This window comes from Colletotrichum tamarilloi, assembly GCF_030869305.1.
Source record: "Colletotrichum tamarilloi strain Tom-12 chromosome Unknown Scaffold_29.1, whole genome shotgun sequence".
In the NCBI taxonomy this organism is placed as follows: Eukaryota; Fungi; Ascomycota; class Sordariomycetes; order Glomerellales; family Glomerellaceae; genus Colletotrichum; species Colletotrichum tamarilloi.
Window position 1 is genome coordinate 371546 of NW_026849412.1, and position 26532 is coordinate 398077.

The 26532-nt window shown below is 53.8% G+C and overlaps 14 protein-coding genes across 14 annotated transcripts; 12 read left to right on the forward strand and 2 right to left on the reverse strand.

The window, feature by feature from the left end:
* Positions 1-287: 287 nt before the first annotated feature.
* CTAM01_08451 (uncharacterized protein) lies at positions 288-2251 on the forward strand (the record flags this gene model as incomplete). Its single annotated transcript, XM_060524471.1, has 8 exons — positions 288-483; positions 545-625; positions 688-771; positions 831-888; positions 948-1242; positions 1305-1485; positions 1540-1753; positions 1807-2251. The coding sequence occupies 8 exons, from the start codon at positions 288-290 to the stop codon at positions 2249-2251; spliced, it is 1554 nt and encodes a 517-aa protein (XP_060380984.1).
* A 1856-nt stretch (positions 2252-4107) lies between these two features.
* On the forward strand, positions 4108-6518 carry CTAM01_08452 (F-box domain-containing protein; the record flags this gene model as incomplete). Its single annotated transcript, XM_060524472.1, has 5 exons — positions 4108-4149; positions 4364-4462; positions 4558-5919; positions 5977-6188; positions 6239-6518. 5 exons carry the CDS (start codon positions 4108-4110, stop codon positions 6516-6518), a joined length of 1995 nt encoding a protein of 664 aa, XP_060380985.1.
* A 716-nt stretch (positions 6519-7234) lies between these two features.
* CTAM01_08453 (actin) lies at positions 7235-8699 on the forward strand (the record flags this gene model as incomplete). Its single annotated transcript, XM_060524473.1, has 6 exons — positions 7235-7266; positions 7334-7389; positions 7448-7506; positions 7578-7786; positions 7842-8409; positions 8469-8699. The coding sequence occupies 6 exons, from the start codon at positions 7235-7237 to the stop codon at positions 8697-8699; spliced, it is 1155 nt and encodes a 384-aa protein (XP_060380986.1).
* Positions 8700-9474: 775 nt separating this feature from the next.
* On the forward strand, positions 9475-9717 carry CTAM01_08454 (uncharacterized protein; the record flags this gene model as incomplete). Its single annotated transcript, XM_060524474.1, has 2 exons — positions 9475-9603; positions 9700-9717. Coding segments are annotated over 2 exons (147 nt in total), but the record flags the coding sequence as incomplete, so codon positions are not given.
* Positions 9718-10329: 612 nt separating this feature from the next.
* CTAM01_08455 (histone H2A.Z) lies at positions 10330-11177 on the forward strand (the record flags this gene model as incomplete). Its single annotated transcript, XM_060524475.1, has 3 exons — positions 10330-10434; positions 10776-10907; positions 10989-11177. 3 exons carry the CDS (start codon positions 10330-10332, stop codon positions 11175-11177), a joined length of 426 nt encoding a protein of 141 aa, XP_060380988.1.
* Positions 11178-11902: 725 nt separating this feature from the next.
* CTAM01_08456 (uncharacterized protein) lies at positions 11903-12604 on the forward strand (the record flags this gene model as incomplete). Its single annotated transcript, XM_060524476.1, has 1 exon — positions 11903-12604. One exon carries the CDS (start codon positions 11903-11905, stop codon positions 12602-12604), a length of 702 nt encoding a protein of 233 aa, XP_060380989.1.
* A 1404-nt stretch (positions 12605-14008) lies between these two features.
* Positions 14009-14323, reverse strand: CTAM01_08457 (uncharacterized protein; the record flags this gene model as incomplete). Its single annotated transcript, XM_060524477.1, has 1 exon — positions 14009-14323. One exon carries the CDS (start codon positions 14321-14323, stop codon positions 14009-14011), a length of 315 nt encoding a protein of 104 aa, XP_060380990.1.
* Positions 14324-14539: 216 nt separating this feature from the next.
* Positions 14540-16667, reverse strand: CTAM01_08458 (R3H domain-containing protein; the record flags this gene model as incomplete). Its single annotated transcript, XM_060524478.1, has 4 exons — positions 14540-14595; positions 14660-15523; positions 15582-16104; positions 16317-16667. 4 exons carry the CDS (start codon positions 16665-16667, stop codon positions 14540-14542), a joined length of 1794 nt encoding a protein of 597 aa, XP_060380991.1.
* A 466-nt stretch (positions 16668-17133) lies between these two features.
* Positions 17134-17666, forward strand: CTAM01_08459 (uncharacterized protein; the record flags this gene model as incomplete). The annotated part of the gene is made up of 3 exons (XM_060524479.1): positions 17134-17388; positions 17445-17510; positions 17544-17666. The coding sequence occupies 3 exons, from the start codon at positions 17134-17136 to the stop codon at positions 17664-17666; spliced, it is 444 nt and encodes a 147-aa protein (XP_060380992.1).
* Positions 17667-20630: 2964 nt separating this feature from the next.
* Positions 20631-20840, forward strand: CTAM01_08460 (uncharacterized protein; the record flags this gene model as incomplete). Its single annotated transcript, XM_060524480.1, has 1 exon — positions 20631-20840. One exon carries the CDS (start codon positions 20631-20633, stop codon positions 20838-20840), a length of 210 nt encoding a protein of 69 aa, XP_060380993.1.
* A 621-nt stretch (positions 20841-21461) lies between these two features.
* CTAM01_08461 (uncharacterized protein) lies at positions 21462-22066 on the forward strand (the record flags this gene model as incomplete). The annotated part of the gene is made up of 2 exons (XM_060524481.1): positions 21462-21494; positions 21821-22066. 2 exons carry the CDS (start codon positions 21462-21464, stop codon positions 22064-22066), a joined length of 279 nt encoding a protein of 92 aa, XP_060380994.1.
* A 743-nt stretch (positions 22067-22809) lies between these two features.
* On the forward strand, positions 22810-23340 carry CTAM01_08462 (uncharacterized protein; the record flags this gene model as incomplete). The annotated part of the gene is made up of 1 exon (XM_060524482.1): positions 22810-23340. One exon carries the CDS (start codon positions 22810-22812, stop codon positions 23338-23340), a length of 531 nt encoding a protein of 176 aa, XP_060380995.1.
* A 1018-nt stretch (positions 23341-24358) lies between these two features.
* Positions 24359-24622, forward strand: CTAM01_08463 (uncharacterized protein; the record flags this gene model as incomplete). The annotated part of the gene is made up of 1 exon (XM_060524483.1): positions 24359-24622. The coding sequence occupies one exon, from the start codon at positions 24359-24361 to the stop codon at positions 24620-24622; it is 264 nt and encodes an 87-aa protein (XP_060380996.1).
* Positions 24623-25625: 1003 nt separating this feature from the next.
* CTAM01_08464 (uncharacterized protein) lies at positions 25626-26074 on the forward strand (the record flags this gene model as incomplete). Its single annotated transcript, XM_060524484.1, has 3 exons — positions 25626-25788; positions 25834-25935; positions 25992-26074. Coding segments are annotated over 3 exons (348 nt in total), but the record flags the coding sequence as incomplete, so codon positions are not given.
* Between the last annotated feature and the right edge of the window lie 458 nt (positions 26075-26532).

Genomic DNA, 26532 nt, shown 5'->3' on the forward strand with positions numbered 1-26532 from the left:
CCCGAATCACCCCACGAACCTGGGGTCTCCTCCCAGGAATACGGTAGATGGTGATCATATCTAACTCCTTTTGGGCATGTCAGTATGTAGTCGCAGGCTCTTTTTGTTGTCAATATCTTTCTCATGTTGCCTCGCCTTTATTTAAAAGGCATAGGTAGAACCTATGAGTTTCCAGTTCCCTGAATCCCATCATCGTTCAACATAGCGACCCAGGACCACAGTGATCCGACGCTAAGAACTCGAGAAATCTGTCTTCAATTTTCTATTGCCGTACCTCCAGGAGCACGATGACTTCGACCAAGGAACATCCGGATTATGTTGAGGAGCCGCCACACCTCGAAGTCCCACGGGTAACATGGTATAAGCACGCTGGGTTACGGAGCCTTTACATCAGAATGCCAATCTTGATGCTTTGTGCTACCATCAACGGATATGATGGGAGTCTCCTGAATGGCCTTCAGACAATTGAGAACTGGCGGGCTTGTACGTCCTACAATATCCGTCACTGCTTCGTTGAGAAGTTTACTGACTCTTGAATTTCAAGACTTCAACCATCCTTCCGGCTCTACTCTTGGCCTGTTCACTGCTATTGTCAACATCGGTGGCTTCAGTGCACTGTTCTTCTGTCAGTTGGGAATACAAGTTCAGTGAGACCTTCTCACATGCTAACGTATCCACTGGCGACAGCCCCTTACATTGCGGACTTCTATGGCCGTCGTATCGCGACTGCTATCGGCATCATCATTCTGGTCGTCGGCGTCATCATCCAATGTAGGCACTTAGGCCCCTATTACTTCTGCATGAATAGGATGGAATCTAATGTCGCTCAGCCGTTCCAAGCGTCAACGAGGGCATGTTTATCGGTGGTCGTTTCCTCGTAGGGTTCGGGTAAGCAGGCATTCATGCCCATAATTGCTGATCTGATCACTGATCACTGGCCGTGTTAGATCCAACATCTCCATCGGAGCCGGTCCGCTGCTGATCATGGAACTGGCTTATCCTCAGCATCGAGGTAGGCTCACTGTGATGTACAACAGCCTCTGGTATGTCGGAAGTATCGTCGCCGCCTGGACCGTCTACGGAACGATCAAGTACACGGGTGAAGTCTCGTGGCGGGTTCCTGTCGCTTTGCAATGCCTTATGCCGGTGCTCCAACTGATAGGCATATTCACGTTGCCTGAGAGTCCGCGTTGGCTATGCTCAAAGGACCGATCTAACGAGGCCTTTGAGATCTTGGTCAAGGTAAGAAGAGCGCAGATTCACTACAATTAGTGCATGCTGGAGACTGACGCTGAATGTCGCAGTATCACGCCAGTGGAAACCGCGATGACCCCTTCGTCCGGGCCGAGTTCGCCGAGATCCAAGAGACCATCAAGCTTGAGAAGCTGGCGGCGGAGACGGGTTGGATGGTGTTTTTCCAGACACCGGGAAACCGCAAGAGGTTGTTGCTCATTGTGCTCACATCGTTCTTCTCTCAATGTTCAGGTATGAGCACACTCCTTGGAGAACCTGGACGTGGCTGACACAGGGCTATGATAGGAAACGGCCTGGTCTCGTACTATCTTCATGACATTCTAAGTTCCGTTGGCATCGACGAGCCCAACTCTCAATCTCTGTTTAATGGCGGTCTCCAAATCTGGTCGTTCCTTGTTGCAATCTGTTTTTCGGTCTATTTCATCGAAAAACTCGGCCGAAGGATTCTCTTCCTTATTGCGGCCGTCGGGATGCTCGTTGTTTTCAGTGTCTGGACTGGGTATGGGCTCCGCAATGTCCCGGCATTTACTTAACCTATGCTGACCTTCTCAGATGCTCTGCAGTGTATGCCCAAACAGGAAACAAAGACGCCGGGTCCGCGGTTCTGGCAATGATCTTCCTCTTCTATGGAGTTGCTGGTTTCGCATGGCCTGGCTTGACGGTTGCTTACTGCTCCGAGATTCTCCCCTTCAGCATACGAGCCAAGGGACTGGCAATCTGCCTGGGAGTAACAGCGCTCTCTGGTGTTTTGAACCAATACGTCAACCCCATCGGACTCTCGTCGCTGGCTTGGAAGTTCTATTTTGTCTACATCGTCATCTTGGTCATTGAGGTGGTTTGCATCTGGTTCCTTTTCGTGGAGACTAAGGGACCTACTCTTGAGGAAATTGCCGTCCTGTTCGACGGCAAAGATGCCAAAGTTTCCAAGGAGGCGGGAATGGACGGCGATGCTACGTTTGAGCAAGTGGAGGTCCGTAAGGCTGCGGAAAAGGTCTAGGCGTTGTCCACATAAGGCACAAGTCAGCAACGATGCTGTAGGCTTTGCAGGGTTGAAGCGACTGTACGGATCGATTCCAGAGACGAATGTGGGTTGTCGGTTGAACACTGAACAGCGGAGGCATGCCGTGTCGCCTGTCGCTTCAGACCGGCTGGTCAAGCATAGAGAATATGAATCAAATGGACTGGGAGCTTCCCTGATATTCACATGGGTGTGAAGCCGTGCTGTTGTCAGTTGATGTCTTGATGAGGGGACTGGTAGAGTGCATCCATGCTCTGAGGCTTTTCTTCCTCGTCAACCAGCATTGTCGGCCCCAACACCGTCACCACCCTCGTCACAAATTAAAGTAGCAATATGCTTGACAGAATCTAAAATGACGAGAATGAAACTATCTTAGACTGAGGGAATTCGCTAGTCGTGCCCGACCCAGCTGCCGGTCCAGCACTCTCAAAGTTGCACCGGGAGCTAGGAAGAGACATCCTGGAAGCAAACCTATGCGTGCTACGGTATGCTAGAAATCATGCTGGTAAGTAAGCATGCGTGCCCTGCTAAGAGCTACTGTATGCTAGGAGGCTAGGGCGGCGCGGAAACCCCTAGGATTCGAAACATGCGACACACCCAAAGCCCAACACACCATCAAGTCCGGAGCGTTGCTAAAGATGGATATGGGGACTTCTTGGCCACGTTTTGACGAAGCTTGAGGCTGATCTGAGCGGCCGAGAGTGGTGTGCCGGGCAGGCAGGCCTCCTGGCTTGGCGTTGCCTCCTTATTGTCTTCGTACGTGGACAAGTCAACCATCATCTATGTTACTCCGTCGCAGGCAACACGGACGGGTTTAATACGAGGAGAGTCCTCCATGGCTTGCGGATGAACAGCGCCATCAAGACAAGGTCTCGGGATTTATCTTTTCTTCACTTGGCTGGTTTCCTTGGTTCCAAGCCTTTTCGGCCGCCTACTTCCTACTTGCCTATTCTCTCTTGGCCAACCTACTCTATACACCTTACTGTTCGAACTTGTTACTATTCCCACCAGAGACACACGAACTATACGATATATCCCTTGGCTTGGCCAGCAAACGCCCTTACCACAGCTGATTATTGACGCCTGAACACATTCGACGGGTGCTCACAGACCGGAACCCCACCGCCAACTCCTGGGGGACACTCGACAACCGAGGTACTTTGTTGGTCACCGGACCACAGCACCACCTTTGTGTACCCATCAAGTCAAAAGTCGAGGGGCCGGCGTCTTCTCTTTTCCCCTCTCTTTGGTCCCAGAGCGCACTATTCCCACCGCGTCCACGCCGGTTTGGCGCACCCGCCTGTGGGCAGTCTGCAAAGGCACAAGCACAAGCACCGGACAACCCAACCACCGCCCCCCCTCCCCCTTGCGATCGCCGCGTGGCGGTCGCCCATTCCAGCCCGTTCGTTGCAGCTCGCTCTAAAAAGGTGAGACTGAGAGTTGCAGTCTTGCGCGTAGAGACCGACTGACTCTGACTCCTGTCGTCCACTCTCTGCCTTTCTCTGCCTGGCACGCCTTGGTAAACTTTGCGCCTGGCCTGCCGCATCCCAACTCGAACGGAACCCCAGATTCAAGGATTCCAGGAGTCTAGAAAGTAACCCTGCATCAGACCAGATCGAATCAGGTCCGTTGGTCACAAGGGTCACGAGGAGGGACACAACAAACGAAGAAGAAAAGAAACGAACCCACGAGCGGGCAGACTACCACATCACAGATCGATCATCAATCACTCATCACCACCTCGACCTCCTCCACTCGCACCCGTCTCTTCCTCCCTCTCTTCCTTCTCTTATTTTACCAATTTTCCCCCCTCCCTCATACCCCGAATCAAAACGATGTCCTACCGCTTCACGGCCACTGAGGCTACTATCGCAGACGTTGGCTAAGACTTGCCTAAAACAACATCTCACTCGAACAATCTCAACTCGCTCACTTACGCCCCCGCTCTCATTCGTTCGAACACACCGCCCGCTGACGCTCACACTCACTTTACACTCTTGTCAACTGAGGTCGCCCAGTCCCTCGCCCCCAACATTCGCCCAGGATTCCCGGCGCGGCTTCCAGACCCGTTTCACATCGGCCTCTCTGTAGCACCCCGGGTTCCAAGCAGTTTCAACCCTCCGTGACGAGGGGATCCCCGGTCGCCCAGCCGACCCGCCGCCAGATCTCTTTCTCACTCTCCTCACTGCTGTACGGCGGGCACATATCCCGTCGACGGTGCACCAAAAGACCACCGACAACACCGTTCGACCATCTCCCGCGCTGCCCGCGGCGTCCGCAAAAAGGTTCAGGGTTCCCAAGATGATCAGCAACCATCTCAGTCATCCGCGGCTTCATCGGCCCCATCCTTAACCGCTTCGTCCACCACCGCCGAGGACACTCCCGTACCCGCTCACGCTCCCGCACCGACCACTGAACCCGATCTTGAAGCTCAACTTCCGGCTCACACGGCCTCTCAATCTCACTACACGGCTCTGCCGCTCACATCACCACTGCCACCTTTCACACCGACTATCAACTCACCGGAGCCGGCGTCACCGTCGCCCCCTCACTCCGCTCATGAGCATCACGCTCATACGCTTCCAACCCTGGCACTGGGCCCATCAGCCCAACCCCCCACTCAAGATGACGCAACCCTCCAGGCTCTCACCGGCGCTCACCCCGCCGAGTCCTCGAATGCCCAGACCTTGACGAACAACATCACAACTCAAACACTCACCGTCCCGGGGCCGCAGTCTCAACCCGTATCGCCACTGTCACCTCCGCCCACCATAGTCCACTCACCCAGCGCACCTTTGTCTTCTCCCATATTTACTCCCTCAGCTATATCTTTCGCGCCTCAGGTCCACCCCAACTCACCAGCGCCCCAACCTCTCAACCTCTCAGCCGCAGCCTCACCAGCTCAGTACCTGCCCTCACCCCTAGAGTCACCTCTACCCCTCGAACTCGAGCAACAACTGTCCTGTAAAGATGGCGGCTCAATACGACCTACCAGCGCCCGAAGCGCCCGGCCTCGCACATCCCGCTCACGCCGAGACTCAGTCATTGAAAAGGTCGCCTCGCTCGATCCACGACGACGCTCTCGTATTCTAGGCCCCAAGACAGGTAACAGTCTCATGGATCTCCCGCCTGAGCTGCATCTTATGATCATCGACTACCTCGAGTTCGGCGAGCTCGAGAATCTGCGCCGCACGTGCCGCTTCTACCGTAACTTTCTCACAAAGGAGACCATTCGCGACCTTTTTGGCGAGCAGTTCCGCCTCGCTCTACTGGCACATTGCTACATCTGCCTAAAGTACGATCCCACACGCGGCAGCTTGCTCTGGGCAGACTATAACCATCCGCGGTATCCCCTTGCTAGTAAATGTGTCGACTGCGCGTATCAGAAGAATGAGCTGGCGGTAGGCAAGAAGGTGGCACTAGGCAATTACGCGAGTGTATGGATCTGTCGATGGTGCGGGTATCCCGTCGCCACTGCTTCGGCGCCCAACCAGCCCGAGTTCCACAAGGGCTGCTACAATCATTACAACAACGTCCTGCTGGTGTATTTCGTCTTGGGCTGGATTCAGCTGAGTCTCGGTATCGTCGCCGGTGCGCTTTGCTGGAGGTACTTTAGAGACGAGATCCTCGTCTTGGTGCCGTCTATTGTAAGTTCATGGAAATCGCTCTCGTGAGTCTCGAAAATAGTTGTCTAACCTCGACAGGTCGCGTTCGTCTTGCTGTGGTGGTGTCTGGCTCTCCTCGTGGTCAGAGGCGAACACAAGCGCACGTACCACTTTTCGTTGATCCTTGAGACAGCGATACTCGGTCTTTGGTGTTTGCCAATCTACGTCCTCGTCAAAGATGTGGAAGACGGCATAGCTGGATTATTTGACAGACGGGTTACAGTGACCCTGGTTTTTATCGTGTTGAACATGTAAGTTCGGTTACTATTTCACTACTTTATAAGGAGCTAACAGGTAAAAGGTTCTTCCGCCTTCTTAATGTTTTGGGCAACATCGTTCTCACACTCGAATGGCGACACTTTGCGCGCAAGAAGCCCCGACTCACGCCCGCAGCCCGATTCTTCAACATGATTCTCGCCGGGCTCGTATACTGGACATATCCTCAAGCCGTGGAACAGGAGTACCCGCCGCAATATCACTTCATCAACACCGGTCGACGACGAGTCAAGAGGATTCTCGCTGAGAGAAACGCACAGCGGCAGCGACAACAGCAGCAGCAAATTATGACAATGATGTATTAAACGCTATCAAGAACGACACAACACATGTGGCGCAAAGACGTCAAGCAACGACCCGCAAATCCGGAGTTTGGTAATGAAAGAGGATCCGTCAGAGCGATGACTGTTTTATTGACTGCAAGCGTAATGGATGCGACTGGCGTGGAATTGGGATCACATGGTCTTTTATTTTGGGCAGATTTTCCACGGCGAATACCATGGCGTGCAGAGTGTATGATTGCAGGCGATACCTGCCCAAAAGCCTGTTGGGTCTCACAGTACGACATGGCGCTGGTAATGACGATGGCAATCAGTTTTGATGAAGTTTTGATGCTTACCAAGTTGAACCTGGAAGATGTTTGAAGGGTTCATGAAGAAACAGAGAAGAGGGTTGATTAGAGACTTGAGTAGTAGTCAAATGGAAGAACCCATCTCTACGATATGCTTGCCAATTCATGGCAAATAACCTTCAGTAATGTGGGCCATCAGGTTTCAATCATTAAACCTGAATGAAAATGAGCAATAAGCGGCGTTCCCAAACATGCCTGCATGCTTACCTTACCTGAATGAGTGCCGCCTGCATATGCAGACCGGCACCAGCTCACCTCAGCCTCGAAAAGAAAGCAATTGTGTAAAGCCCAATCTGCAGATGCCTGAGCGTCAAATTCTCACAGCTTGCCCTAAACATCTCCTAATGTGAGATACCTGGCGTTCGATCTATCATGTCGCCCAGTGCAAAGATGTCACCACGAGCCGTTGTCATTGATAGCGGGTAAGTGCTGCCTGGTCAATGAAGGCGTGGTTCTGGATGAGTGATTGAGGCTCTGATCGTTTACCAGGTCCGGGTTCACCAAGGCTGGGTTCGGCGGCGACCGGCAGCCTCTCAGAGTATTCCGTGACTAAAGACAAAGTCCCCAACTGTAACTGTTCTCAGCCGTCTGACTACAACCTAGCAACTGCAATCCAATATCCTACTAGGACGAAAGAGAACAGGAACACTGATGTCTGGATGGTTAGTCGGCATGATATCTCCGCAACCTGTGCAAGTTCCTCGAGGCGCAAGACTTATTGACCATATCACAGACCACTTACAACGTCGGCCATGCCGTTGACCCGAATTATGGAGGCCTCAACCAACCTCTATACCCGATCAGAGCAGGTGGCGTGATTACGAACTGGCAAGACGCAGATAGGATATGGAACTATGCTTTAGCAGAGTTGGGAGCCTCCATACCGCTTTCCCATCATCCAATCATCATGACAGAACCACTCCATCTCTCTCCAAGCCAGCGGTAAGTCCCAGACGTTTTTTCGAGACTGCAAAGAGCCTAATTGTGCACAAACTAGGATGACCATGGTATCCCACGTCTTCGAATATTTCTCCGCGCCGGCGTACTACACGGCCTCGCCGGCTCTGCTGTCAACTTACGCGGCCAACCTACCCATCGCTCTCGTCATCGACTCGGGCTACGCGGGGACTTCTACTCTACCAGTATACGACCACGCGCCTATCCGGAACCACGCCCGTAGGCACGACGTTGCGGGACAAGCGATAGACGACTGGTTGCAGCAAGCTCTCATGAATGAAGTCGGTCTAGAGCTTCCGTCAAACGGGGCTTGGGATGACGTTCTGTGGTTGGCCAAGACTGAACGGTGCCGCGTCGCAAAGGACTTTGAGGAGGCTGTCATGCGGTGGAAGAATATGGTGGATGACGGAGGGGAAGAAGAGATCTGGGATCTGCCTGACGGGATGAAAGTCAAGCTTGACACCCCGCTGGGTTTGCGTGCGGGCGAGGTGTCGTTCAACCCTTCCATGCTGGGGCTTGATGTTGGTGGGCTGCAGCATGATGCCTTTAATGTTATTATGAAGTGTGCACAGGGTCTTCGTGAAAGTCTCTGTCAAAATATCCTGCTTGTGAGTACTTGTCTCTGTTTTGCTCTCGCTGAGTCGCCGTGTTGCTGACGACGGTATAGGCTGGAGGAAACACCATGTTTCCTGGGTTCGGCGCCAGGTTGAAGTGCGAACTGGAGCGTTTATTCGCAGAGGGTACTACTATCAATGTCATCTCTCCTCGGAATAGGGCGTATTCCGCTTGGGTTGGGGGATCCATGATGAGCGAACTTTCGACGTTTGAAAGGATGTGTGTTGTGAGGGCCGAGTACGAAGAGGTAGGGCCCGAGATAGCAAACAAGAAGTTTCTTTGATAGTGCGGTCGTCAGTGAGTAGGACCACGCTCTCCATCATGGATGTATTGACGATTTGAGTAGAAAGTATGATAAGATGAAAGAAGTTATACTCTCTTTAGACAGTGCCTTATTGTAGACTTGTATGAACAGCTGGTACCGGCTGCTGGATGAGGACTCACTCCTCCAGAGTCGAGAGACGAGAATATGGTGGTGTGGATACCGGATGAGACCCGAGCTCCAGTGTCAGATCTTCCCGGTGTTTTATGGGGCCGGTCATCCGATCGAGTCCAGGCGGGGCCTGAGCTTGAGCCTTGAAGGGAGCACTGAGCTCATGAGGTCAAACATTGCACGTGAGACTCCAGGCCGGATGAAGCATCAGCCACATCACGTGGGTAGAAGCGCCACAGGCTGTCACTAGCCTCGTGCGGGACGCTTTCTCGGTCTGCGTTTTGCGTCGACATCAAAGGCCAACATCGGCAACGATCATATCAAGATGACAACACTCACCTCCACGGCTCGAGACAGGCTGCATTTGGGCTCAGGCTGATCTGAAGGCCACCTCTCATTCTTCTCTGAGCTTTGCTTGACCATCCCGCTGTATTGCAGCGAGCTTGGCCAAAGCCTGCTGCTGGCATCCGTCGCAGAGCCTCACTTGGAGGTAAGCTCAAGGTATGTGCTTCTTTGCCGCCACGGCGTGTCCTGGATCCCAGGTGATTTGCTCGAGCTGAGCAGGTCCTTCTCCTTACTCTTGTCTCATTTATGGCTTTCTGACGGTTCTACCATGGCGAGTGCCATGTACTTACGTCTTGGGCGGCAGGCTCTCTTGCCTCGCTCATCAGACTCACAGCCCGCCCGGGCCAAGCAAGCACCTCAAGGTTCCTGGCTCCTTCGATGCGGCTCGGGTAATCTTCGGCAGCCGTATGTAAGCTCTCCAGTCGCGCAACATTCCGGCAATAACATTTTGTCAACAATTTCTGGGCACTCGACGCTAGCGCCATAACACAGCCATCCACAACAGAGCTCCAACCGACGAATAGGAACGGACCATAGCTCACCAGCAAAACTCTGAGCAAGGAGGCAGCGTGGGCCGTGGCAGCACAGAGGTGCAGCGCAGAGCAGAGCAGAGCAGAGCAGCAGAGGTGCGCAGGTGGTCATACCTTTCCATTGGAAGCAGCAGAAGCAGACACGCAGACACAGGCCGCGCCGTGGACTTGCTCAGAAACGAAAAGCACCGCAAAGACAAGCAGCACCAGCACGCAGCAGCACCCGGCACACCCATCGACGGCCCCCCCCCCCCCCTCCTCGCACCTCCCACACCACACCGACCGCGATTTTCTTGCTCGCACCGAAGCTCCCTCGCTCCCATTCGCCCCCCTGTCCTCTTCTCCTGCCGTCACCGACGAACAACAACAATCACTGTCAGCCTTCGAACTAAATTTCTGCCATCTCCATCCACCTCCACCAAAGCTTCCCTCGACAACCCCTCCAACTACAACCCAACACCGAAACAGTCTTGTTCGATAACAGTCCTTTTTTCCAAACCTTGTACTCGACACGCGCATCCCCACTTTGATCGAATCATCGGATCCCAAACTCGACTTTCGAATTTATCAAACCTTTTTTTCGCGCCCTCGCATCAACATCAACAATGGCCGGCGGCAAGGGAAAGTCTGGCGGAAAGACGTCCGGAGGCAAGGCTACGGCCGAAGTCCCCAAGAAGCAGCAGAGCCACTCCGCTCGCGCTGGTCTCCAGGTAAGTTGCGCTATCCTGATGATGCGCCGGTTTTGCACGTCGATTTTTGGGCCCCGATATCGAGCATCGACCGACGACCACCCGATTCCGACGCGTTCGACCGCAATACAAGTCAGAACCGCCCTCCAACCATCATCTCGTGTCGCGCAGCATCTTCCACCTGCAACGGTGAATCTGCGCGATCACTTTTCCGCCGTTGAGGCTGCACTGGATGATGGACGGGATGCGGTCGCGTGCACGATCTCGTTGGGCTTGAAAACGATGGCGCAACTCCCGGAACGCTCGCAGCAATGAAAATTTCTCAAGCTAGCGGTAGCAGCTTGCTAACACGGACTTTCCAGTTCCCCTGCGGTCGCGTCAAGCGTTTCCTCAAGGCCAACACCCAGAACAAGATGCGCGTCGGTGCCAAGGCTGCCGTCTATGTCACCGCCGTTCTCGAGTACCTTACTGCTGAAGTACTCGAGCTTGCAGGCGTAAGTTCCCATCCCTCCTGGCGCACTCCGTTGACTCATCGGGGTCTCTGCCTAAATCATTTACTGACGCGCGCCTTGTAGAACGCTTCCAAGGACCTCAAGGTCAAGCGTATCACTCCCCGCCATCTCCAGCTTGCCATCCGTGGTGACGAGGAACTTGACACCCTGATTCGTGCCACCATCGCCTTTGGTGGTGTTCTGCCACACATCAACCGCGCGCTCCTCCTCAAGGTTGAGCAGAAGAAGAAGGCCAAGGCGCTCGAGGCATAAATCCCGCGTCTTGCACAACAACGATAATAACGTTGATATTCCCGGTTGGCTTTTTTCTCAGGACGGTTATTTGGGAGTGGTTCGGTCTCAAGGGATGCTTTTTTCTGCTTTCCTTACAATACTGGTCAGAAACGACGATGATGCAGGTGTGCCAGAGGTTGAATAATCTTTTCACAACATCTGGAAACAAAGAAAGGAAGAGGCATGCAACGGTTCAGAGTTGCACGCGATTCTGTCCTCGACGTTCACGGGTACGGTGCTGAAAAAAATATGGCGCATGAGCCATAAGCGCCTTGATCTTCATGATTGCAGGGTACTCGCTCTAGGTGCCTGCACTCTCAGAAACCCACGCAGATTCGCCTCGAGTCTGGCACTCACTCACAATGTACAACATTTCGAGGTTCCTGTTTCGGTTCCCAAGAAGGCACGCGCGGATAAGGCACTAGCTGATGGGCTTAGGTAGATGAATAAAACTGTAATGGGGGTACACATTTGATTTCCGTATACTGATGCAGTGCCCTTGTCCTAAGTGATCACAGATGAATGCAGGAAATCTGTCTCTATGGTGTTCGTAAACCGGGGTATCTATGATGCGGCCTAATTACTTGATTCATGGGATGCTGAAGCGTACGCGTCGTCCAGATGCCGGCTTGATTCGTGTCCCTCGTGCTGGCCACGTTCCCACCTGCCACTGCTCGACGTACTCCCACTTAGAAGGCCACAGCATGAGCCAAGGCGGCGAAGCCATCACCGAATCCTCCAACACGGCCCTCGCCATCATCATCGCCGAACGCTCCGCCTTCGCCCTGGTTACCGCCCTCGCCGCCCTGAGCCCACCGCGATTCCTCCGCTTCAGTTGTTGCGCCACGAGGTACCCATACTCCGCGTCTTCGGGACGCAGGCTGAGTAAGGCTTTACCTCTCATGTATAGGCGCGAGATGAAGAGCGGGCCGGTTTTGGGGGCGGGTTTGTTGGAGAAGAAGCGGCCGCAGTGGATGCAGCGGTTTGTGCAGGAGATGAGGTATCTTAGGCCGCAGTGGGTGCGCCAGCGCCATCTTGGGAGGGGGTTGGGGCGGAAGGGGACCGGTGGTGTTGGTGGTGTTGTTGTTGGTGTTGGCGTTGATGGTTCCGGTGGGGACGAGGGTGATGAGGGGGACGAGGTTGACGAGGGCCCGGACAATGTGGATGACGATGATGGAGATGGAGACGTTGTGGCGATTTGCACAGCGATCTCGTCTGGCTCGGCTGGCGGTGGTGGTAGTGGTGAATCCGGGGGAGTTATCAATGATGGTCCACGATGGCTGGATTCGTTCACTTGGAGATGGTCGGCCATTCTACGCCTCCTTGCCCCTTCGCCTCCTCGGGAACGTCTGGCGATGGTTCGACCTCGTTGCTTGTCCAAATTCGGCTATGTGCAAACCCTATAGCAAAATTGATCTAGATTTGGTAGAATGTGAGTGAGTGTATGTGTAGCTTGGTAGGTGGTATCTGGGGCTCTTACGAGTACGAGCGGGAGAATGAGCCACATCGTGAACGATATCTCGTTGGTATGGTAGGAACACAACGGATCTAAACAGCTAACCGTCCCCCGTTTTCATAATCATTTTGACCCTTTTTAAGAACGAGTCTTCAGAATCCGGCTGGTCCTTCCTGCCCGTATCATTTACCCACCATTTGGTCAGGCACATCATAACCCCTGTTTCACAAGACAAAGAATCATGTTTACCGCCCGCTCACCCACCTCCCGAGGTGTCATGAGATGTCGTGAAACAGAACATGAACTGTAGCTTGCTTTGTAAGAAGAGGACTTTGAGCTAGAACCCCCCCAACTCATACGGTTTGTAACGAATTAGCGGTAGAACTGAACAACCAGACCACAAAAGAAAGCGTTCGAGTCCTGTTCGTAACGTTGAACGCCAGTAGTCAGGTAGCAACGCGTCTTGTGTCGTCCTCACAGTAAGCGCCATGGCATGAGACTCGGTATCAATTCAAACGCAGTATATTTGACAAGGCGCAAAATAGCATAGCTGCCTAGTGTGTGCGGCTCTCTCTCGGTACATCATCATCCTCTCTTCATCGTAATTATCTTTGTGTCCCATGACACATTACACGCAAATAGTTTGGCCAGTCCTTGCATCTGCCATCTCATCTCTCTCTCGTGTGCTGTTCTCTGCTGGAAAAAAAATATCGACATTAGATCGTTCACTGATCTCTCGTCCTGTCATCCTGCCTCAGATGCTCGCAAATGCATGTAAATCCAACAAAAATAAGACGAATAAAAAAACACGGAAACTCTAGCAGGTCCAAGACCAGGAAATACGACCAATTGGCCCCCAATGCAGCCTCAACGCCAATGTCCCCGTCAAAGTCGTCCCGAAAGATCACCCATGATGGAACAGGAGTGTTCGTTCTGTGGGCGACTCTCTGCAAGTTGACACAGAGAGCACTTTGCAGGATTGAGGGCCGGGGGGACATGAATACTAAACAACACGAAAAAAAAAAGAACCATCAGGAAATGCAGGCGCATAAAGACGCCCAGAATCAAATCAAACTTTTTTTTTTTCGTCGGTGAGCCCAATCAAGAGCTGGCATTGTTTTCTGAAGCCGACAAACTACCAATCTTGGCCGTCAAAAGAGAGTCCGAGGGCAACATCAGTCTTGGGTCGTGTCTTGATCAAAACTTGCCGAACCGTGGTAATTAGGTGGGTATAGTCATGGTCGCCGAAGGGCATGGTCTCGTCATCCAAAAAGAAGCGGCTTTTGTCGAGCATGCTGGTACAGCTATCTAGACATAAAAAGGTCGTAACAGCGTATTCATCGTCAAGGGTGGTTCATATGCTCCCGCGCGCCATGAAAGGAGGTATGGCGGGGAAACAGGAGGGTATAGGGGACCGCCCATGGGCCTTTTTTTGCCATGTCGAAATGGTTGCCCATATCAGGTATTTTCTTGTATCCAAGTTTCTTTTCCGTTCATCCTTCTCTGGTCGTTGAAACAGCCATGAGCCAAGGTTTCCTTGCCGGGCGGGTGCCGTGAATCCAAAATGGGATGCCGCCGCGACGCTGGGAAATCTTCTATCCACCAATTCCGAGACGGCCGAGCGAAAGATCATGACGCTGCCAAAGGCTCGTGTCCAACAAATCATCATTATAAGCAATATGGGTGTGGTTGTGGGGGAGAGTGTCCATCATGAAAAGCAATGGTAGGTATAACACAAGGGGGGTTTGTCGATTACCGAGCTGCGGTGAGCTGCGGTGAACTCGTCGAATGTCGTTTGTAGTCTCTATGCGTCGCGAGTCATGAATCGTTTCCTCATTGTAATGGTTGTCGTGGCAGTCTCGGCGAGGTAAATTATGGTTCTTGTCTAGTGGAATCGAGATGCGCCGGCGCTTCCAGCACGGGGTGCGTTGTCGGAAGAGTCTGCCACGGGATTAGTTTATTGGACTCACTATCCCAGTCTGAGCAGACGAAAGAAAAAACTTACCGCTTCCACGTTGCATGTGGCCGTTGGAGCGGTTGCGACCGCTGAAGCCGGCAGAAGTCTCCCACTCGGGGCCTCTGGGCTGCCTCTCGGGTGCGTTGCGGTTGCCGCTGTTGGCACCAGGGCGCTGGCTTCCAATGGCGCCAGGGGTGCTTCGGGCCTGAGAATGGGCGGCTGACTCGTAGGAGCCAAGGTTGAGTCCACCAAGCGAGCTGAGAAGGCTGCTGTCGGTACCAGGAGTGCCGATCGTCCCGGAAGTAGGTGTCAGGTTGGGAGTGGCAAGCGCGGCGGACTGGTTGACACCTCCATTGTAATCGCCGAAGCGGGCCCCCGAGTTGCCAGACTGGGGAATGTTCCCGATGCCGTTCATGGCCGTCAAGTAGCTCGAAGAGGACGCAGACGGGCTAGGGCTGAAGGATCGCAGATCGGCGAAGCTCTTGGCGGCGCGGAGGTTGGCAAGGCCATTTCCATCAGGGCTTCCAGGAAGCTCAAGGGTCGGACCTTGGCGGCCCATGGCATGGGAGTAGTTGGTGCTAGCGCTCCGGGCCTCTCTATCAGCGGCGAAGTCGAAGGTGGCTGCCCTGCTGAGGCCCTTCTTGTGGTAGTCCAAGCCGACAGCGGGAGAGTGGATCTGGGCTGTGGGTGAAGGAAGCTGGCGCTTGACAACGTGAATCTGGCGCGACTCGGCCTCTCCCACAGAGTTATGCTCGAGGCCCATGTGATGGGCGAGGATGTGGATGCGACGGCGCTGCTCGGGGGCGACGGAGTTGGGGAAGATGAGGATTTCACGGTTGGTATCACGCTTGAAAAGAGTAAGCTCGGTGTAGAACTCCAGAGTCTCGGGATCGTTGAGATCAATATCTCCATCTACACACGGTCAGTCAGCAGGTGTTCAAGTCCATCTCGTGGCTTCGTCGCAACGTACCGAGGGGAGCGCGGGGAGGGTTGCTGGAGACGCTGTTCAGGGTCTGGAGGGATGGCTGCTGGTGTAGCATCGGGGCGCGGTGCTGTTCTTCGAGTTGACCACGTCGTTCCCTCTTCTCGCGCTCGATACGCTCTCTCTCGGCCTCTGGCAGCATCTTCTTGTACTCGACCCTCAACTTTCGGCCGTGGACCTCCATTCCGTTCATGGCATCAATGACAATCTTGGTGTCTTCGGGGGACTGGAAGTTGGCAAAAGCCAAGCCACGGAAAACGCCATTGTCGAAGTGGTAGTTGAAGGCGTATGGCTGGGGGAGGTGCATTTCCAACATGACGGCGGCAAGCGTCTCCTTTCGCACGGCAAAGGGAATGTTCTTGATGACAATGGCGGTAGGGATCAGCTGCTCTTCCGTCTGCGAGCTGGGACGCATATCACCCTGTCCGTCATAGCGGAGGCCGTTGGACATTCCACCGTTGAGGCCGGAGCCATATGAGCCATGCATGCCGAGTCCTTGATCGGTCCAGTTCTAAGGGGCGGTCAGATCACGACTACGTTATAGAGAGCGAAAGGATGAGGGAAAGGGGGGGGGGGGGGGGGACCTCACACGGGGGGGGGGGGGAAACAGTGCACGACGGGGTCCGGTTTGGTGGGGGTGGGTGTGCAGGGGGGGGCCAGGAACCAACGGGTCGAGAGAGGAGGAGGGGGAGGGGGGGGGGGGGGGGGGGGGGGGGAACTCACAGTGGGGAGAGCGGCTCGGCGATTGACGCTCCTCTGTCTATTGGCGCCGTTCATGGCACCGTTGACGGTCGCGACACCACCAGCATTGTAGTTCCAGGCCTGGCTGTTGTCCAGCATATATCCACCGGGCATTCCATTCGCAGACATTTGATCCATGGCTCTAGGATTGTAGCCAAGACGGTCGGAAGGAAATAGGGCAGAGGAGCCCAAGCCGTTATCGAAAGGTCGCTGGGCCTGACGAGGGAGGGACAGACCAGATTGGAAGCCGCCCGCATACTGCCTCGAGGAGCTCGGGGAGCGATTCGGGGGGGCTGAGTAGTCGAGATACATGTCGTGTTGTTGCTGGCTCATTGTCTTTTTTTCGTGATATTTTTTCGAGGTGTAGACCCGTTGACGGCAGGTACTGGATTTGATGACCAGTAACCCGTGTGATGTGCCGACGGGGAGCGGGAGGGAGGAGGAGGAGGAGGAAAAGGCGGGAGGCAGTAATGCGGATGTGTGAGGGAGATGCAGGTTGGGTTGGCAAGGGGGGCAGTTGGTAGATGCAGCAAAAAAAGCCCTCGACAAAACCGACCGACTGACGTGTGTGGACAACGCGAGCGAGGACAGGGACCTGGCGACCTCAGGAAATGGCGGGCGATGCGGAGCAAGCAAACAGTCAGTGTGCCTTTCGCCAAAGCCAAAGTGACAGCAACCTAAGACGCAAAAGCGGCGTCGGGGACGGAGGCGACGGCAGCAACCTTGATTGCGATGTAGCGTACGAAGCGATGCAGTCAGTGTGTGTGTGTGCAAGGTTGCAGTTCACCAAACACGCAGCATGCAACAGAAAAGTCGCAAGGAATTTCTCTCGTGTGTGGATGTGACGGCCGTTCGCTCGTTCGGATCGGTCGTCGTTAATAGTCGTGCAGAGACCCCCTCCGAAAATGGGTCTTTGAAAAAAACAGGTTGGGAGGAGGGAAATGCGAGCAGCCGAGAGAGAGAGAAGAGGAAGAAAAAAAAAAAGTCGCACGCTGTGACCAGTACAGAAAAAATGCCGTGGCGGATGTTATGTAGGGGCGTGGGCGTGGGGGAGGAGGGCGAGTGGTCCCAGTCAATGGTAACTTGGTAAAGTACCTCTCTCCGTTCGAAGTACCTAATGGAAGGTATGGCAAAGGTATGTGGCGGGCTCCTTGCGGGATGGGCGCAAGCGGGCTGGTGCTTTTGCTTTTTTGGCTTTTCTTTGGCCGGGATCTTCTTCTTCTTCTTCGTCTTCGTCTTCTGCCTCTCAACTTCTCTATTGTTTTGCTTGGCTTGGCCCTTGGGGCTCGTTCGCTCGTTTCTCCGCCGAAGACGCCAAGGTCACCCAGTTAGGTACCGGATACACACACACACAGTTCCAGTTGCAGTCGCAGTCGCAGACGCAGACGCGGGTTGCAGACGCTTGACACGCGATCGCTTGGGGATTGGTGTATGTGTGTGTGTGTGTGTGTGTGTGTGTTGCGCCTTGATTCAAGGTGAAGTACTTTTGGACAAGGTAGGGCAAGGCGCAAAGGGGGTGGTGGGTGTGTTTGTATTCCTTGCTTGATGGTGCGCGTACCTCGATTAAGTGCTAAGGTATGCGGGAGAAGGGAGGTAAACAAGCCCAAGTAATAAGTTAGGGACGGATAGGAGAGGATAAGATAAAGAGGAGGGATAGCGGATGGCGAGGTGACCGACGCTAGGTACTACTTTTTTCGCCTGGTGTTGAGGCTCAAAATAAGGTCAAAGGTCGAAAGAGGAGGACGATGATGAACTGTGAGGGAGGGGGTGAAGGGGAGGTTAAGAGGTTGCGAGGAGATTCGAGCGACGAGGGAAAATTTGATGCTGCTGCAGCATGAAAGGAAAAAAAGAAGAAGAAGCTGAAGTGAGGAGGCTAAAAAGGGGAGCTTCTCTCTCTTTTTTTTTTCTGGTCCCCTCTCCCCTTCCTTTGGATTTGCAGTTTCTCTCTCTCTCCCGTCACAGTTCACTTTCAACCCCCGTTATTGTCGACGATGGGCCCCCAGTGACCGCAGCTGATGAAATGGGCCCCCACCGAACGGACGGGGACTAGCCAGCGGGGATCCAGAGAAGACTTGATGAAAGTTGAGCTCAGGACTCAGACCCCAGGGCTGTGGGAAAAGAAGAAGGGGTGTGGCAACGACCCGAACGGCAGAAGGCAAAAGGAAGACAGGCTTCAGCCCTTGACAAGGGGTCGGGGAGGGACCAGTGGACCACAACGGCAAGGAGAATGACTGACAGGGCAGAAAGAGACGGTGGAGGGAACAATTGGAAAATAAGAGGAACCCATTCTGCGGTCTGTACCACACTATCCCGTACTTTACGGATACCTTTCTTTACCAGTGGAAGAGTCTAGGTTTCCAGGACCAGGAGTCAGGGACCCAGCACCCAAGACCGACAGGGCAGGCCTACGCAGTACACAGTAGGCTCAAGACAAGGATCGGGGCGACGACCCAGGGCGACCGACGATGATGAGGAGAGTCGTGTCTATTCTACAAGTATTGCTTGTGTTTGTGATTGTGTTTGTGCTTGAGCCTTAAGCCTTCCTCTCTCCAAGGTAGAGAAAGCCATGTTAACAAAGAAAATGCACTCGTTGCGAAGCTGCATCAATAACTTCAGGGCAACATAACTTCTCTCTAGTACAGGCAAGTTTGCTCGAGGTACCTGACGTTGCTGAACATGAACAGACCTCAGATCTGACACTGACAGCGCCGCTAAAAGCCCGTCCATCTGGCAGCAGGGACTGACATTCCCGAGGTCAGTGTGTCTTTTCTTCTTCGCCTTAGTGCCAGCCACTAGAACCTGTCGCTGTAAAGTATCGCGTGGTACGTGAACAAGGTACCTACGGATAGATAGACAGACTGAGAGAGAGAGAGAGAGGGCGGACGAAAGCCTTCACCGTTTCGCTGGACTGGATGCCCCGGTCCCCCTTTGGTTCGGCAAGGTTCCTGTGCCCAAGGTTTTTCTCTGTATCCGTACGCTGTACGATATGGCGAATCTCGGAACCTCCAAACCTCTTCGCCCTCACCTGGGCCCGCTGTATGAGCAATTGGGGGTCCATGACCTCTGGGGTCCAGTCGGCTCGCTCAGAGCAACGTGCGGGAACAAACCCGCTATCGCCCTTCTAACTAGTCAATCAGTCAGCCAGAAGTCTCCGTAACTCACCAACTGACTTACTGTCCGTACTACTCATGTACATAGGAAAATACTAGTGTCCCGCTGGTCAGGGTCTCTTGTTGTTGTTGTTGCTTTCATGGCCGGCTCACACTGTAGGCTTGGTCAGCTTTGGTGCAATGGTGTTGGCGGTGTTCCGTCTCAATCTATCCTGTCCTATTCTCTCCGTGTCCATCGTGTCTGGCGGGGAGACCGTTGACCGACCCATCATTTGCTTCTTGTTGACGGGGCATACGCATACACAGTAGTCCAGAGTACGTTGAAAATTGGTCCCAAGCTCGGCAAGGTTTGGTCATCTCGCAACGTCCGAGGCTCAAGAGCCTTTCTTCCCTTTGATTCTGCTGATGTACCTCTCGGCCTTGTGTCGAGAGAGTGTTGTTGATGCGAGAAGGAGCTGCGTGTTGACACTGGCACTGACTCTGGTACCCACGGCTATGACAATGTCTGACCCTTTGACCCCCCAGCCTCAGGGCCCGATGCGCACATGGCTTGTGCCGTTGTAACTACCCGTTGTTGCCCTGTGCAAGTCACAGGCGCAGGCGGCAGACGGGAAGGAGACGGAGGGCCCAGGCATTACCGCGGAGCCAGGTACCCCTGACAAACTGAGCGCGGCGCGATGCGGTGTGGTGTGCGTGGTGAGGTGGGTATTTCAGGGTAATTGTTGTGGTGGGCATACGTAGTATGCGGCGTGCCATGGGGAGAGGAGAGAAAGGACGGCTCGTCTCGTCTTGCTCCGAGTCTCCGACTTCTCGCGTACGTTGACCAGAGGAGTGCTTCTCAGATGGCCGCAAAACGCAGTACATGGAAATATGTCTTCGTATGGCATGGCCGAGCCTGCGTACTCTCTGCTAAAAGGAAGTCGTCAATTGGAGCAAAAGGTACACGCAGTACCTGTACGCTAAAGTGCCATGTCAGACCCATGCTTGTACGGAGTACTCGTGCCCATAACCCTGGGTCCTGGGTTGCCAATGAGCAAGGACCTGTCTCCAGAACAGTCAGAACTGTACAAGTAAGGCAAGGTATGACTCCAGGCTCGGTAGGGGTAAAAGTACCCTGATCGATGAGGCAGGGAACCGTAACTGTACGAATACCTAGGCCAAGGATCCAGGCACCTCACCTCGATAGATGTACAGCCAATTATCCGCATTCGACAAAGGCTGGGTCCAGCTCTCCAGACTTTCCTCCTTCCTTTTTCTTCCGTCGTCCTCGCGATCACGAGCTGGACGGACAGGTCGTCATCTCTGGAAAGCAGTCGGCGCCGACAGTGTCTGCCGAGATGGATTGTGGCAGCTGGACAAGTCCACAGCGGGACCGAGGATCCTCGACGGACATTGAAGCTTCACGTTTCGCAGGGGCGGTGTCTTTGTAGACTATTTGCTATTCGTACGGATACCTTACTACTGCGTACGTATAGTAGATACCGAATAGCGATGAACTGGGCCTCGATGTAAGATATGGATGAGAAAAGGGGCAAGAGGAAGAAAAGCGGCGCGACCGCCGTTGTCGCCGGTGTCGCTTCAGAAAATGCAATCAGCCTGCGGTGAGTGGCCCATGGCCCGTGGTTTTTATGCTTTGTGCGTATTGCGCGGTGGTGGTGGATAATGAATTGAATAGTCTATGAAGCGACGTTTCCTCTGCAGAAATGTGAAAGGTAAGGGAAATGGTGTCAGAAGGTTGAAGGCCGAATGCCTTGCTAAGGTGTATTCTGCCTGGGAAAGAATACCAGAAAAAGGGAAGGTAGTGTCAAGTTTGGCATTGCCTGCCGCATAACTTCCCTATTACCTTAGTATCATGAACTCGAGAATGGGAAGTCACGATTGCGCCATGGCATAGGTACGTAGTAGAGAGTACTCCGTAAGGTACCTTAGGTACCTACGGCAGGAGAGAAATGGACGATGCCTTGTATGCTTTCCCCTGCTTTCAGTGTCTATGCCTCAACCTGGAAGGTACACCCAAATGCCCAAGATGCCTTATTGCGTCTGGTTCAAGGTATGTTCCCTTTTCGGAGACGGGGCAGGGAGCAACTGGGAGGTTTGCACTCGAGGAGCACTTGCCTTTTGACTCGCAGGCACGTTGCACGTTGCATCTCGTCGCGCTGTTGGGCCACAGACGGTTTGCGGTCTGTGGTGAGTGAGGTAAGGGCTGCGGCCTGCCCGTGGTCCGTGGTCTGTGGTCGGACGCGTTTGGGAGGGAGGGGCGGGAAGGTGGCACGGGGACTACGGCTACTGCCAGAGCGGTGGAGGGAAGGAAGGGGCCCAGCCTGTGGGATAAGCCAGATGGGCAGGAACTTGTCACGCTTACCTTAGGTTGTGTAGGAAGGCGCTAGCACAGTGTCAGCTGTAATGGCGGCGTCTATCACTGGCTGCGATGCCAAAAGGAAGGAAGCCCGCCCCGTCGTTCCTGACCTGCCGTTGCCTCACACCGGTCCAATATATATTGAGTGGTCTTTCCGTCACCGTCCCGTGCGTTGCTGGGAAACACGCACCAAATCCACAAATTATCCCTCGACATCTGCATCCACGTTGTGCATCCATGACAAGTACACAGTGCGATACTACTAACCGAAAGTGTCAAATAGTAAGGTGCAGTGCACACTCAAGTAGGGTGTTTCTGCGTAATCATCTCCAACGGTATGTAGAACGGGCGGGAAGGGTTCTCCAAGGAACGCCGTTGACCACACATTCAAACACAAAACGATGGTTTCTCTTCCAGAACGCGATGCTGTCGTGTCATTGTGAGCATCAGACGAACCCACAGCGGCGTAGTTCGCGTCCAAGGTACGGAGTACCTACCTTACCTACCTTACCTACCTTAGGGTATTCCCTTGACGTGTCATCGAGTAGGTTTCAACACAAAGGTTGATCTGCTTTTGCCTCGAACATAAGGTACCGTATCAACTTGAAAGCTTTTGTTATCTTGTTCCCGACGGGCTTTAAGTGCCCGACTCTGGTGCATCCCGGATGTAGGCAGAGTTTCCTGTTGCCACCACCTAGCAGGGTCAGGAAGATGCGATAAACTGTGGTGAGTGTCGGCACTGAGGTGGGTTTCGACTGGAGGGAGGTTTTGGACCTTGACTGATACACCACCTCAGTGAATATCGAACGCCGTGCGGATAGATGCCTTGTCTTCGGCTTACCCGCACTGTACAGCTAACCAATCACAAGATTCTCATCTGCCAGAGTGGAAAGCCATGATTGTCTGTGCCTGCAGCACCAGAGTTGTGTTGTGCAGGAATGGAGGAGACACGCCGCACGCCGCACGCCGCACGCCGCACGACACTTGCCATACACAGCAATTGTAGCCAATGGCAGCCAATGACAACCGAGGAAATGCCGATGGCACTCAGTCCCGTGTCTCCACAGTCCTCGAGTCCACGCCCGCATCTTTCATCAAAGTATTCCAATCCATTTCCACCAGCAGCGAACGAGACATGCAGATCCATACAGAGTACAAAGTACTGTGCACGTACTCCAGGGAGACTGTGCACTTGGACCTTCCCACCTCACCTTCCCTGGCACGCACTTGCTGCGGAAGGACTAAGAAGCACCTACCTTGGCAAGACTTGAGAACCTCAAAGGAATGCATACCATACCACAGTGCCTACCTAAGGTGTCCGTACCAAGGTAAGTTTCGAGTTCCAAGACCAACGTCGAGATATCTCTTCCAGTACCCAAACTTTGGGCACGCGTCCCTGCGAAATCAACCAACTACGACCCGACCCAATACCTTAGACCGCCACTTTCTTGCCTATCTGCCTACGTTGGCAGTGTACAACGACTTGGGCTCTATCGACCTCCCGAGACTTCCAGCCAGCCACGGTGTGTATTCGCAATAGCATCAACCTATGAGAGAGTGCCTCCTGAGTCGTGGACAAGGCACTTGCAGCACAACATGCGTGCCGCCCCCATTCCTCCGCATCATATCGAGATACGAAATCACTGCACAACAAGCGCGACAAGGAATACAAGCATAGGAACCTACCGCTGAGACAGCACCGACATGGGCAATTCGCAGCCCCAGGCCTCCCCGGGAAGCATTTCAATCCTCGCAAACCTGGGGCAGTCGCACTCACTCTCACTCAATCAACACCTTCTCCTCGAGTCTCCTCCGTTTCCTTCAGCTCTACGACACAGCGTCTGCAGCGTCAGACACCGCGCGACGTCTTTCCTCAAAGGTATTGGTACCCCTGTCTCAGAAGCTCCAATTGTCGACCTCGACCCTCCTCCTTTGTCGCCCCTTGTGAAGGAATCTTGCATCGTCTCGCATTCCTGATGAAGTTATTATAAAGACTTCCTAAATACAAGGACACCGACAGCACAAAGACTCCGCATCTCTCGCGCCGTTCCGTTTCACCAAAAGTAAAGGCCCTTCGGCACACCCGCCATGACGGGTCGATTCTGTGCCTGTCGCATCCATCCATTGACGATCCAGCACCTCGGACGTGGGACCCAATTCGCGTGGCACATTGTCCAGGGTCTTTGTCCTCCATCGCCATCCACGGCCGCCTCGCTCCCATGATTTCCCGTCCACCAAAGAGGTATCCGTTTGTACAGACTACGGAGTACGGAGAACGAATACAGGAACGCTACCTTGGCAATTTGCAGCGGACGAGGCCGAGTGGTCCCTAAAACGTCCCCCGCAGACCATGTCTCTCCCCATTTGGTTTCTACGTGTATCATTGCATATCCCGACACCCAAGATTCTCAAAAAGAATCCAAGGTAACGCAAGATCCGGGAGCGTTTTGCGACACCAGGACATGCGTTATACGTTAGGTACATGCAGTTGCCTCGCCAGCTACCTAGGACGAATCCATCACTTTGGCATTCAATGCGCTGAGAGGCTGGCTGCTGCAATGCCACCTCGAAAAGCAAAGCTGAACAGGCAAAGGAAACGACGATACGAATTGTTCGTCCGCGCTCCTGCCCGTGCCACTCGAATCCTCATCGACAATACCTTAGCCCAACACGCCTCGGCTCTCCTCGCACGCGAACCTGGCTCAACTGCCCTGACGTCTTCGGGCCGTCACGCTGGGCCCAGATCTACACGCCTAGTCCTCGCACCCTTCTTCAAGATGCCCCTAGTGATGGTCGACTCCAAGGCACAGAGAGCCGCCTGACGTCGCACCTCTGCAAATCGGTGAGGATCAATTCGAGACGGAGCGAGATCGACAAAAGGACTCAGGCCCGGAAGACGCTTCTTCTGCTCCACTGCTTCCAAAGTTCCGTACCAAGGATGACGGCCGCCAATTCCTTGGTAATAACCTAGGGTTCGTGAACCCCTATTTCAGCCCCTGGCTGTCGTCACGATGCTTGCAACACACAAACCGGTCAACATCGGCCACTTGTAGCCACACACGGGAGGCGGATACTCTATCCCCTATTTCGAATTGGCAAATGGGGCGGGCAAAGTCTAGCGGCCTAATTTCCATCTCCCCGCTTGAATCCAATAGCTCCGGATTCTCTGCAACCTTCTTAGGGTCGGCAGCAGTTCCTATGATAGCAAGCATTTATACAACGACTAGAGGTTGCAAGATATTCATCCTGGGGAGAATCACGATCTCACGATTAAGTCGGGCCTGAGCTTCGGACTATGAAGGAGATGGTAGCATTAGACACTAGGATGCATCGTCGCACAAAATCGCCCACGCGCTCTCACGCGCTGTCACACGGCACTCGCCTTGCATAAAATGTGCCGGACCCTGGCGTTCCACGCTCCGCATCCCCGTTCAACATCCCTGCCGTTCACGAGATGCGAGATGGGGGATGGAGCTTAATCTTACCCACCGACCGGTGCGCTGCGCCGCCACAGCGAATGTCCCCGGAGCGGCCCCGACTCGCCAGTTGGCCTTACAAGATCCTACGGGTCGGATACATGAATGATGATGATGGGCTCAGTCTGCCTTGCTTCTACTCTCGGAAACAACCACATGCGCACATAGTAAACGGTCGAGGCCAGATGTCATACTCCTGATGGCGGTACAAATACCAATTAGGTCATTCCGACCTTGCCGAGAGCTTTCTCCGGGAATACGGAGATACAACATTGGCTTTTAAAGACGTTGCATCAAGTCAACAACCCAAGAATATTGCAGGTCACCAGTTCGTCCAAATGCGTCAATCCTGCCCAGTCAGCGCTATCGATTGGCCGATCCGGAACACGATCCTACCACAATAGCTCCCTTGAGCCTGTCCAATGGTGGGTACGAGCAAGGCGATGGTGGCTTGCACAAGACCGGATTCTTCGAAGTCGCTCCCCGAAGGCTGCGCAAACTAACCAAGCCCTGTACGGATACAATGTATGATGGATGAAGAACTGCGAGACTACCAGCTTGTAGTAGAGTGGTCACATTATCACGCTCGACGCTCAACGCGATGATCTCAGAATCACTCCGTTTGCGCCGTTACAGCCATGAGCCAACTCACGACATTAGTAAATATCCCATGGATGGCATTCGCCTTGTGCCAACCAGCTTCTAGGATGGCTAGAGACCGAGGCTGCGTCGCGTTTCGAGGCATGCATCACGACTTCATTCGGCCAAGGCATGCAGGGCGCGTTGCATGGGCGCTGACATCCCTCCCAATTTTCTTGTCGAAGCAAAAGCCTTCCTACCGGTCAGTCAATATCCGTCAACCAGTACGTGAAAAGCCCGGCTTGTAAGACATTCCACAAGGGGCGCCTGGTTCCTAAACACCAATAACAAGCTTGGCTGCTCCGGCATATCGAAGTTACATTGCGCAGCTCACCGGAGAAGGCGTCTCATCGTTGTAGGCTCTCGGGCAAGTGCCTGTTCAATGTCTCGGTCAAGGTTCACAATTGTCGTTCAAGCCCAGCCATTGCCGCCAGCGGCCCAGCGCATCTGGTCTTTGAATCAGATAATAATTTACCATTCAGTGGTGTCCCCCATCTACGAGGTTCCCCAGCTCTCTGCTATCATCTCTCCGAACAGGGTTCCTAATAATAAGGTGGCAGTGCCATCTCTCATTTAACCAAACACAGTCAACCGTCACTGTACCACAAGTCACACCA